The sequence below is a fragment of the Pristiophorus japonicus genome, chromosome 11 (genome assembly GCF_044704955.1).
Source record: "Pristiophorus japonicus isolate sPriJap1 chromosome 11, sPriJap1.hap1, whole genome shotgun sequence".
NCBI lineage: Eukaryota > Metazoa > Chordata > Chondrichthyes > Pristiophoridae > Pristiophorus > Pristiophorus japonicus.
In genome coordinates this window covers 147322725-147335454 of record NC_091987.1, presented here as the reverse complement: position 1 = coordinate 147335454, position 12730 = coordinate 147322725, and the positions used below count along the sequence as shown (strand labels likewise).

At 45.7% G+C, this 12730-nt stretch overlaps 1 protein-coding gene across 2 annotated transcripts in view; it reads right to left on the bottom strand.

The window, feature by feature from the left end:
- LOC139276322 (uncharacterized) overlaps positions 1-12730 on the bottom strand; it is a 66085-nt gene that overhangs the window by 16429 nt on the left and 36926 nt on the right. For both annotated transcript variants that reach the window (XM_070894135.1, XM_070894136.1), the window contains 2 exons: positions 11296-11367; positions 2945-3010 (listed from right to left, as the gene is read on the bottom strand). In XM_070894135.1, the coding sequence (XP_070750236.1) occupies positions 2945-3010; positions 11296-11367 (138 nt within the window). The remainder of the gene's footprint in view (positions 1-2944; positions 3011-11295; positions 11368-12730) is intronic.

Sequence of the window (12730 nt, the reverse complement as noted above, 5' to 3'; positions counted from 1 at the left end):
GCCCACACTGCGATATGTGTGCGCACTAGGTCCGTGCAGCAGAGCAGGTCTCCAGTTGTCCTGGTTAACCCTTACCACTGGACCAAGACCTAGCCCTGTCAAGCCCTGTAAGAATTTTGTATGTTTCAATGAGATCACCTCTCATTCTTCTAAACTCTAGAGAATATGGGTCGAATCTACTCAATCTCTCCTCACAGGACAATCTCCCCATCCCAGGAATCAATCTGGTGAACCTTCATTGCACTCGCTCAATGGCAAGTGTATCCTTCCTTAGGTAAGGAGACCCAAACTGTACACAATACTCCAGGTGTGGTCTCACCAGGGCCCTATATAATTGCAATAAGATCACAGCACGATTGAATTTCACATTCAGATGGAGGGTGAGAAAGTTGGATCTCTAACCAGCATACTAAGCTTAAATAAAGTAGACTATGAAGGTATGAGGGCAGAGTTGGCTAAAGTAGACTGGGAAAAGAGATTAAAGTGTAGGACGGTTGATGAACAGTGGTGTACATTTAAGGAGATATTTCATAACTCTCAAGAAAAATATATTCCAGTGAGGAGAAAAGGGTGTAAGAGAAAATCCAATTAAAAACAAGGGCATACAAAGTCACCAAAACTAGTGGGAGGACAGAAGATTGGGAAGCTTTTAAAAGCCAACAAAGAATGACTAAAAAAATGATTAAGAAAGGGAGGATAGACTATGAAAGTAAACTAGTGCAAAATATAAGAACAGATAGCAAGAGTTTCGATAGGTATATAAAAAGGAAAAGAGTGGCTAAAGTAAATGTTGGTCCGTTAGAGGACAAGACCGGGAAATTAGAAATGGGGAACATGAAGATGGCAAAAACTGAACAAATATTTTGTATCAGTCTTTATGGTAGAGGACACTAACGATATTCCAACAGTGGATAGTCAAGGGGCTATCAGGGGGAGGATCTTAACACAATCACAATCATTAATGAGGTGGTACTCAGTAAGATAATGGGACTAATCCCATGGATCTGATGGCTTGCATCCTAGGGTTTTAAGAGAAGTAGCGGCAGGGATTGTGGATGCATTGGTTGTAATTTACCAAAATTGCCTGGATTCTGGGGAAGTTCCAGCAGATTGGAAAACTGCAAATGTAATGCCCTTATTTAAAAAAGGAGGCAGACAAAAAGCAGGAAACTATAGACCAGTTAGCCTAACATCTGTGGTTGGGAAAATGTTGGAGTCCATTATTAAAGAAGCATCATTGGAAAAGCATAATTCGGTCAGGCAGAGTCAGCATAAATTTATGAAGGGGATGTCATTTTTGACAAATTTGCTGGAATTCATTGAGGATGTAACGAACAGGGTGGATAGAGGGGATCCAGTGGATGTGGTGTATTTGGACTTCCAGAAGGCATTTGACAAGGTGCCACATAAAAGATTACTACACAAGATAAAAGTTCATGGGGTTGGGGGTAATACATTAGCATGGATAGAGGATTGGCTAACGAATAGAAAACAGAGAGTTGGGATAAATGGTTCATTCTCGGACTGGCAATCAGTAACGAGTGGGGTGCCGCAGGAATCAGTGCTGGGATCCCAACTATTTATAATCTATATTAACGACTTGGAAGAAGGGACTGAGTGTAACGTAGCCAAGTTTGCTGATGATACAAAGATGGGAGGAAAAGCAATGTGTGAGGAGGACACAAAAAATCTGCAAAAGGACATAAACAGGCTAAGTGAGTGGGCAAAAATTTGGCAGATGGAGTATAATGTTGGAAAGTGTGATGTCATGCACTTTGGCAGAAAAAAAATCAAAGAGCAAGTTATCGGCCCAGAAATTCTGGCCCCTGGGACTATACGAAGTCTCTATGGAGCCAGGATGGCATCAGAAAAGCAGGTTTTCAGCGTGCAATGCGCAGGCGCTCAAAACCGGCTTTTCCAATCTGTCAAGCTGGAGTTTGACAGATCGCGCGCATAACGGGAGCGAGGGCATTTGCTTGGGCAAGATTGCAGTATTTACGCACATCTTGCCCAGCAAATGTACTCAAAAATCTTGCGCCTGATAACCGCAGGCGCACAGCCTAGTTTTAAAGGCGCAAGTGTTTTAAAATATACAAACACATGTTAAAATACAATTCTAAACACATATATTATTGTTAAAAACCATGATCTTATTGAATGGCGGAGCAGGCTCAAGTATGGCCTACTCCTGTTCCTATTTCTTATGTTCTTATATAGCTCCACCTTGTGGACTACTGCTCCACCTAGTGGACTACTGTGGTAATGCAACTGATGTAAATGCAATAAAAGTCACATAATGTATATTGGAGCCATCTTGTAGTCTGTGTGTTTGTGATGTCATAAGGAATATATCACACAGACCATTAGACTCAACTATTCCATGCCAGCATTTATCCTCCACTCGGGCAAATAAGCAACGCACAACTCGAACAGCACGGGAGGGCTGCTGACGCAAGGCTGCAAATTCTAGGCTCCATGGTGCTTCTCTCTCCCAGGAATGTAAGGGTGCTCCTAATTTGGGTTGTGGCCTACGGGCTGTGCACTGGCCAGGGCCTAGCGTGATAGACTCCCGGTTCCAGCAACCCCTCAACCTCTGTGAGCGGGGTCCCAGACGGCCCAGTTTAAGGCTGCCTGCTACATGGGAAGACTTTTGAGGCAGGGGCCAGATAGTTTGGTGCTATCGGGAGGGAGCACTGCATCGTCCTCAAGTCCTCTGACCTGCCTCTCATTATCGCCCATGTCAGCCTCCCTACTGGAACTGTTGGTGAGCAGACCCCAAAGCAGTGATGACACTGCCGAAGCCCCCTATCAATGGCCTAGAGGATCAGAGCAGCTGTGGAAGGAGCTGTACCCTCGCCTCCTCTCACCTGCCCACCTCTGCTAATCCTTCCTCCGCCTACCTACAGCAACCTGTGAGAACATGTACACCCTGTCATGCACAGACCTTGCTCTATTTGTTGCAGCTGTATTTCTTCACCAAATCCACACTTCAGCTTCAAATCTTGCAGCACTGAAAGACAGAAAATAAAGAATAAATTCCATCGCGAGAGGCAGGCTGTCACAAGTATCATCAGCGGTGCAAAGAATGATAGAAGGTGAACATTGACCAATTTCAATCCTGAATATGGTCTTTGTGGAGTGCAGACTCGATAACTCTCAGAATAATCACAGATTCGACAACAACAACTTGTATTTATATAGCACCTTTAGCATAGTGAAATGTCCCAAGGCATTCACAGAAGTATTATGCGATAAGAATTTGACATGAGCCGCATAAGTAGAAATTAGCGCAGGTGCCTGGTCACAGAGATATGTTTCATGGAGTGTCTTGAAGGAGGAACGAGAGGTAGAGAGGTACAGAGGTTTAGGCAGGGAGTTCCAGAGCTTGGGGCCTCGGCAACAGAAGGTTGAGCGATTATAATCAGGGATATACAGGAGGGCAGAATTAGAGGAACGCAGACATCTCGGCAGGGGTGGGGGGGGGGCGGCAGTTGTGAGGCTGGAGGAGATTACAGAGATATGGAGGGCGAGGCCATGAAGGGATTTGAAAATAAAGATGAGAATTTTGAAATCGAGGCATTGTTTAACCAGAAGCCAAGTCAGCAGGACAGGGGCAACTGAGTTTTGGATCACCTCTAGTTTATGTAGGGTAGAACGTGGGAGGCCAGCCAGGAGTGTGTTGGAATAGTCAAGTCTAGAGATAACAAAGGCATAGATGAGGGCTTCAGCAGCGGATGAGTAGAGACAAGGGCGGAGATAGGCGATGTTACGGAGTTGGAAATAGGCGGTCTTAGTTATGCTGCGAATGTGTGGTCGAAGTTCATTTCAGGGTCAAATATAGAAACATAGAAATATAGAAAATAGGTGTGACTAGGCCATTCGGCCCTTCACCACCATTCAATAAGATCATGGCTGATCATTCACCTCAGTACCCCTTTACTGCCTTCTCTCCATACCCCTTGATCTCTTTAGCCGGAAGGGTCATATTTAACTCCCTCTTGAATATATTCAATGAACTGGCCTCAACAACTCTCTGCGGTAGAGAATTCCTCAGGTTAACAACTCTCTGAGTGAAGAAGTTTCTCCTCATCTCAGTCCTAAATGGCTTACCACTTATCCTTAGACTGTGTCCCCTGGTTCTGGACTTCCCCAACATCTGGAACATTCTTCCTGCATCTAATCTGTCCAGTCCCATCCGAATTTTATATGTTTCTATGAGATCCCCTCTCATCTTCCTAAATTCCAGTGAATACAGGCCCAGACGATCCAGTCTCTCCTTATATGTCAGTCCTGCCATCCGAGGAATCAATCTGGTTGTGTGAGGCCCCATGGGGAAGAGTGACCATAATATGGTAGAATTCTTTATTAAGATGGAAAGTGACACAGTTAATTCAGAAACTAGAGTCCTGAACTTAAATAAAGGTAACTTCAATGGTATGAGACATGAATTGGCTAGGATAGACTGGCCAAATGATACTTAAAGGGTTGACGGTGGATAGGCAATGGCAGACATTTAAAGATCACATGGATGAACTTCAACAATTGTACATCCCTGTCTGGCGTAAAAATAAAACGGGGAAGGTGGCTCAACCGCGGCTAACATGGGAAATTAGGAATAGTGTTAAATCCAAGGAAGAGTCATATAAATTGGCCAGAAAAAGCAGCAAACCCGAGGACTGGGCGAAATTTAGAATTCAGCAGAGGAGGATAAAGGGTTTAATTAGGAGGGGAAAATAGAGTATGAGAGTAAGCTTGCAGGGAATATAAAAACTGACTGCAAAAGTTTCTATAGATATGTGAAGAGAAAAAGATTAGTGAAGACAAATGTAGGTCCCTTGCAGTCAGGATCAGGTGAATTAATAATAGGAAACAAAGAAATGACAGACTAATTGAACAAATACTTTGGTTCTGTCTTCACGAAGGAAGACATAAATAACTTTCCGGAAATACTAGGGGACCGGGGGTCTAGCGAGAAGGAGGAACTGAAGGAAATCCTTATTAGTCAGGAAATTGTGTTAGGGAAATTGATGGGACTGAAGGACGATAAATCCCCGGGGCCTGATAGCCTGCATCCCAGAGTACTTAAGGAAGTGGCCCTAGAAATAGTGGATGCGTTAGTGATCATTTTCTAACATTCTATCGACTCTGGATCAGTTCCGATGGACTGGAGGATAGCTAATGTAACACACTTTTAAAAATGGAGGGAGAGAGAAAACAGGCAATTATAGACCGGTTAGCCTGACATCAGTAGTGGGGAAAATGTTGGAATCAATTATTAAAGATGAAATAGCAGCGCATTTGGAAAGCAGTTTATAGGATCGGTCCAAGTCAGCATGGACTTATGAAGGGAAAATCATGCTTGACAAATCTTCTAGAATTTTTTGTGAATGTAACTAGTAGAGTGGACAAAGGAGAACCAGTGGATGTGGTGTATTTGGACTTTCAAAAGGCTTTTGACAAGGTCCCACATGAGATTGGTGTGCAAAATTAAAGCACATGGTATTGGGGGTAACGTACTGACGTGGATAGAGAACTGGTTGGCAGACAGGAAGCAGAGAGTAGGGATAAATGGGTCCTTTTCAGAATGGCGCAGTGACTAATGGGGTGCCGTAGGGCTCAGTGCTGGGACCCCAGCTATTTACAATATACATCAATGATTTAGATGAAGGAATTGAGTGTAATATCTCCAAGTTTGCAGATGACACTAAGCTGGGTGACGGTGTGACCTGTGAGGAGGATTTTAAGAGGCTGCAGGGTGACTTGAACAGGTTAGGTGAGTGGGCAACTGCATGGCAGATGCAATATAATGTGGATAAATGTGAGGTTATCCACTTTGGTGGCAAAAACATGAAGGCAGATTATTATCTCAATGGTGACTGATTAGGAAAGGGGGGGTGGGGTACAACGAGACCTGGGTGTCATGGTAAATCAGTCATTGAAAGTTGGCATGCAAGTACAGCAGGTGGTGAAGGCGGCAAATGGTATGTTGGCCTTCATAGCTAGGGGATTTGAGTATAGGAGCAGGGAGGTCTTATTGCAGTTGTACAGGGCCTTGATGAGGCCTCACCTGGAATACTGTGTGTTCAGTTTTGGTCTCCTAATCTGAGGAAGGATGTTCCTGCTATTGAGGGAGTGCATATGTGAACAGTGTTGTTCAGCCTCAGACAGAAGTTGGGAAGAGGGATGGAGTCAGTGGCTAAGGAACAGAGTTTGTTGCTGGGTCCGAAAACAATGGCTTTGGTCTTCCCAATATTCAATTGGAGAAAATTTCTGCTCATCCACAACTGGATGCCGAACAAGCAGTGTGACAATTTATAGACCGTGGAGGGGTCGAGAGAAGTTGTGAAGAGGTAGAGCTGGGTATCGTCAGCGTACATGTGGAAACTAACGCTGACGACACCCAGCCAAGGGGCAACATGTAGATGAGAAATAGGAGGGAACGAAGGACAGATCCTTGGGGGACACCAGATGTAAAGATGCGGGAGTGCGATGAGAAGCTGCTTGTTGCAGGTGATTCTCTGGCTACGATTAGATAGACAAGAATGGAACCAGGCGAGTGCAGTCCTATCCAGCTGGATGACAGTGGAGAGGCGTTGGAGAAGGATAGAGTGGTCAACCGTGTCAAAGACTGCAGACAGGTCGAGAAGGACGAGGAGGGATAGTTTGCCTTTGTCACAGTCACAAAGGGAAGTGGAGTTGAGGCCAGGATCAGATCAGCCATGATCTTATTGAATGGTGGAGCAGGCTCGAGGGGCCAAATGGCCTACTCCTGCTCAGATTTCTTATGTTCTTATGCAGGGACGGAAACCGGATTGGAGGGATTCAAACATGGAACTCAGTAACTCACACAGAATATTCACAGACTTGGTAACGCACACAGAATATTCACAGACCCGGTAATTCACACAGAATATTCACAGACTTGGTAACGCACACAGAATATTCACAGACTTGGTAACGCACACAGAATATTCACAGACCCGGTAATTCACACAGAATATTCACAGACTCGGTAACTCACACAGAATATTCACAGACTTGGTAATTCACACAGAATATTCACAGACTTGGTAATTCACACAGAATATTCACAGACTTGGTAACTCACACAGAATATTCACAGACTTGGTAACTCACACAGAATAATCAGACTCGGTAGCTCACAAGATAATCACACCGACCAGTACACGCAGTAGGAAAGGCTCAGCGATGCATCCCGAAAACAAACTTAGTGGCAGCTTATTGTCTCAAACTTCAAAACACTCCTTCGCCAGTCACTTCCTACTAACGTGCGATGTAGGAAGGTAGAAGGAACAAAGAATTTGCATTCATGAAGCAACTCATCATATCCTAAGGACATGTCAAGGCACCTCACAACCAAGAGATTACTTTCTCGAAGTGCTGTCAATGCTATTGTGGAGCTAAAATGGCGGTCGATCTACACACAAATACTGAATGAATCAACAAGCAGTCAACCTGTGTTGGGTGTTGTTGATGGAGGAAGGAATGCTCTCTGGGAAACAGAGAAAACTGCTTGCTCGCCCTCACACAGAGTTCTGGGATCTTTTGCATTGCTCTGCACAGGCAGACAGGATATAAGAACATAAAAACAGAAGAATTAGGAGCAGTAGACCATTTGGCCCCTCGAGCCTGCTCTGTGGTATATTCTCTACTACAACATCACAAGCACACACTTACAAGATGGCTTCAAGTCAGGAATTTGTCAGGTGATCGAGTCACCTGATGCTTTTATTGTATAAACATTAGCAGTTGCATTACCACAGTAGTCCACTAGATGGAGCTATATATTACATGCTCCGCCATTCAATAAGATCACGGCTGATCAACGACTTCAACCACACTTTCCCGCCGGATGTCCATTTTCTTGATTTCCCCTAGAGTCCAAAAATCTATCTATCTCAGCCTTGAATATACTCAAAGACTCAGCATCCACAGCCCTTTTGGGCAGAGAATTCTAAAGATTCATAAATGGCCGACCCCTTATCCTGAGACTGTGTCCCCTACTCCGAGACACTCCAGCCAGGGGAAACAACCTCTCAGCATCTACCCTGTCAATCCCCTTCAGAATCTTGCATGTTTCAATGAGATCACCTCTCATTCTTTTAAACTCCAGAGAGTATAGGCCCATTCTACACAATCTCTCATCATAGGACAGTCCTCTCATCCCAGGAATGAATCCAGTAAACCTCCGTTGCACCGCCTCCAAGGCAAGTATATCCTTCCTTAGATAAGGAGACCAAAACTGTGCACAGTACTCCAGGTGTGGTTTCACCAAGGTCCTGTACAATTGTACAAGACTTCCTTACTCTTATGCTCCAACCCCCTTGCAGTAAAGGACAACATGCCTTTTGCCTTCCTTATTGGGCGGTGCTGGGGTGCGCTGCAATGTCGGAGGGGAGATGCTGAGGGGGTGCTGCGCTGTCAGAGGTGCCGTCTTTTGGACGGGACTTTGGACTGGGGCCCTGTCTGCTCTCTCGGGTGGATGTGAAAGATCCAACGGGCACTGTGTGGAGGAGGAGCGGGGAGGTTATCCCAGGTTCCTTGGGGCCAGTGTCTGTCCCTCAATCAGCATCGCCGGAGCGGATGGTCTGGTTAGTGTCACATTGCTGTTTGTGGGAGCTTGCTGCGTGCGGGTTGGCTGCTGTGTTTCCTGCATTGCAGGCTACTCTCCAGGAAGTGCTTTGTTGGCTGTGAGGCGCTTTGGGGCATTCTGGGGTGGCGAGTGACGCTATAGAAATGCAAATTCTGGTGATGATTCTGAGCTTTGAGTAGACTAGGCCCATATTCTCTCGAGTTTTGAAGAATGAGAAGTGATCTCATTGAAACATACAAAATTCTTACAGAGGTTGACAGGGTAGATGCAGGGAGGATGTTTCCTCTGGCTGGGGAGTCGAGAACCAGGGGTCACAGTCTCAGAATAAGGGGTCAGCCATTTTGGACTGAGATGAGGACAAACTTTTTCACTCAGAATGTGATGAATCTTTGGAATTCTCTACCCCAGAGGGCTGTGGAGGCTCAGCCTTTGAGTATATTCAAGACAGAGATCGATAGATTTCTGGATATTAAGGGAATCAAGGGATATGGGGACAGTGCAGGAAAGTATAGAAGATCAGCCATGATCTTAATGAATGGCGAAGAAGGCTCGAGGGGCCGAATGGCCTGTTCTTATTTCTTATGTTTCTATTGCTTGCTGTACCTGAATGTTAGCTTTCGGTGTTTCTTGCAGGAGGACACCCAAATCTCTGAACACCAACATTTAAAAGTTTCTCACCATTTGAAAAGATTCTGTTTTTCTATTCTTCCTACTAAAGTGAACAACCTCACATTTCCCCACATTATACTCCATCTGCCACCTTACTGCTCAATCACTTAGTCTATCTATATCCCTTTACAGACGCTTTGTGTTCTCCTCACATCTTACTGGCCCAACTAGCTTTATAGGACCTGCCTCGGACCTTCTCGCTCTTCCAATGCTGAATATTCCCTCCTTCCCCATCAGTAGCCGAGCCTTCATTCCTCGATCCTACTCTCGGGAATTCTCTCCTGAAACCCTTCCTCTTTGTTACATCTCCCTTCAAATTCCTCCTGAAAACCTACCCTTAACTCATCACCTCAGGCTGCTCATGCTCAGGCCTGACACTGGCCTGCACAATGCTGCTGGGAATTTCCTAGCTAAAAAGACAAAGCAAGTTGTTGTTGAATTTTATAAAATTTGTATATATTGGTGTGGATCTGAGCATCCTTGATTATAATCGCTCAACTATTGGTGGCCGTGCCTTCTGTTGCCTGGGCCCTAAGCTCTGGAACTCCCTCCCTAAACCTCTCCACCTCCTTCAACATGGTCCTGGTCAAAGACCGCCCTAAGTGGAGGAAGTGCATCCGGGAGTGCACTGAGCACCTTGAGTCTCATCGCTGAGAGCATGCAGAAATCAAGCGCAGGCAGCAGAAAGAGCGTGTGGCAAACCTGTCCCACCCACCCTTACCCTCAACCACTATCTGTCACACCTGTGGCTTGGACTGTGGCTCTCGTATTGGACTGTTCAGCCACCTAAGGACTCCACCCATGAGTGGAAGCAAGTCTTCCTCGATTCCGAGGGACTGACTATGATGATGATGATGATAAAACCTACCTCTTTGACCAAGCTTTTGGTCACCTGCGTTAATTTCTATTTGTGCAGCTCGGTGTCAAATTTTTATCACATAATACTCCTGTGACGTGCCTCGGGACGTTTCACTACATTAAAGGCACTAAATAAATACAAGTTGTTGTTGTTGTTGTTGTTGTTGTTGGCAATTAATGTGCGAGACTTATAAACCCCAAATCCCATCTCCACCTCGCAACATTTCCTGCCTCTGCCCCTCCCCTACCCGAAACCCTCCCCTACCCCCTCGTCACCCCCAGGCTTGCACCTTCCAAAAATCTTTTAAACAGAATCCGTCCTTCTGAAAAATACAACTCATCCACAGAGTGCACTGTCACCTCTGAGCCAGAAGGTTGTGGGATTCAAGTTCCACTCCAGAAACTTGAGCCCATAATCCAAGCCGACACCCCAGTGCAGTACTGAGGGAGCACTGCACTGTCAGAGGTGCTTTCAGATGAGACATTAAACCAAGGCCCATCTGCCCTCTCAGGCACTATTTCGAAGAGAAGCAGGGGAGTTCTTCCCGGTGTCCTTGCCAATATTTATCCCACAACCACACCTGCTGTTTGTGGGATCTTGCTGTGCTCAAAGTGGCTGCTGCGTTCCCTGCATTACAACAGTGACTACACTTCCAAAAGTACTTCATTGGCTGTAATGCACTGTGGGACGTCCCGAGGTTTGAAAGGCGCTATATAATTGCAGGTCTTTCTTTCTTGCCAATCTCCATTGGCTTCCCATCTCCCAACAAATTGAATCCAAAATCCATACCCTCATTTATAAACCTCCACATCCCCTGCAGCCCGACATACCTGGTGGCTTCTGCTCATCTGACTCTGGCATCCTTCACAGTCGTCACCTCACCCCTCACCCACCCCCCAGCCGTTTACTCCATTCCACCTTTGGCACCATGGCCTTTGGCTGTCTCGGTCCCACACTCAAGCACCGACCCCCCGCCGCCCCTCCCGCACCGCCCCACTCCATCTCCTTCAAAAACCACCTCACTGACAGAGCCTTCACTCACCACTCCCAATCCTTCCCCCACCAACGCCACAGCACTGAAGGAATCGGGAGAAAGTGCACCCACGGCACATGACTACGGCCCAGGAGACCATTACACAATGACTGTACTCACGTGAAGAGACTGGCTGCGTTTCCTCTTGTGGAGCAGGAATGTGAGACGATAACGAGTGTGGATGTTCTGTATCTGCAAGGGAAGGAGTTAGAGCTGCTAGCTACACAAACACACACAGTGCAATTGTCATGTATGTACATTCTGTTTGTAGCCACCAGATGGCACCATTGTTGGAGGCCACTGAGCAGCACACACATGGTGCTGCTCAGGTATAAAAGGCCAGCCATTTTGAGAGTCAGGCACTTTGGGCCTAAATAAAGCAGAGCCAAGGTTGTACCTTGCTCAGTTAAACATTACTCAGTTTGAACCTTTATTGCATAAATAACAGCAACAGAGCAATTACAATGCAAAGGACTGTCCGCATTTACCAAACACCTTCCCTCCTTCATGGAAAGCTTCAATCACGGAATGTTTCCACTGGAATTCTACATACACATCAGACAATTGACTTGGAATTATGGAAGCTGTCCTACATAATGCATCCCATAATAAGTGTCAACTGAGGCTCTGTGGGTAGCACACTCGCCTCTGAGTCAGAAAGTTGTGGGTAAATAAATCTAGGCTGACACTCCTAGTACAGCGCTGAGGGAGTTCTGCACTGTCGGAGGTACCGTCTTTTGGATGAGACGTTAAACTGAGGCCCCATCTGCTCTCTCAGGTGGATGTAAAAGATCCCATGGAACTATTTCGAAGAGGAGAAGGGGAGTTATCCCCGGTGTCCTGGCCAGTAGTTATCCCTCAGTCAACATAATCTGGTTATTTTCACATTTTTCTGTTTGTGGGAGCTTGCTTGTGCGCAAATTGACATGTTTTCTACATTACAACAGTGACTACACTCTAAAAGTACTCCATTGGCAGTAAAGCGCTTTAAAACATCTGATGGTCATGAAAGGCGCGATACAAATCCAAGCCTGTCTTTCTTTATACACATCAGACAATTGACTTGGAATTAGGGGAGCTGTCCTACATAATGAATCCCATAATATGCCTCCTTTTTGTCAGTTATTTTATTTCCCAGGAGCTGTGTCTTTTCCCAAAGAGATGCAGCAATCGCTGGCAGTCGGGGTGGATGTGAAAGCAACACATGGAGGTTGCAGGAATGCCTTGAAGTTTAGAGGATCGAGAGGCCATTGAATTGAGGTGTGCAGAAAGGATTCAATAGGGCAAAATACAGGGAAACTATTGATTCTGGTAGGGGAATCCAGAACAAGGAGGCAGAGTCTTAAAAAAATCAGAGTGAGGACTGAAATCAGGAGGCACTCCTTCACACAAAGGGTCGTAGAAATCTGGGACACTCTCTCCCAAAAGGCTGTGGATGCTGGGTGACAATGGCAGCTTTCAAAGACCGAGATCATTAGGTTTTTGTCAGCCAAGGCTATCAAGGGACAGGGAACTAAGGCTAAATGGGGATGCTGTGCAGAACAGCCATTATCTA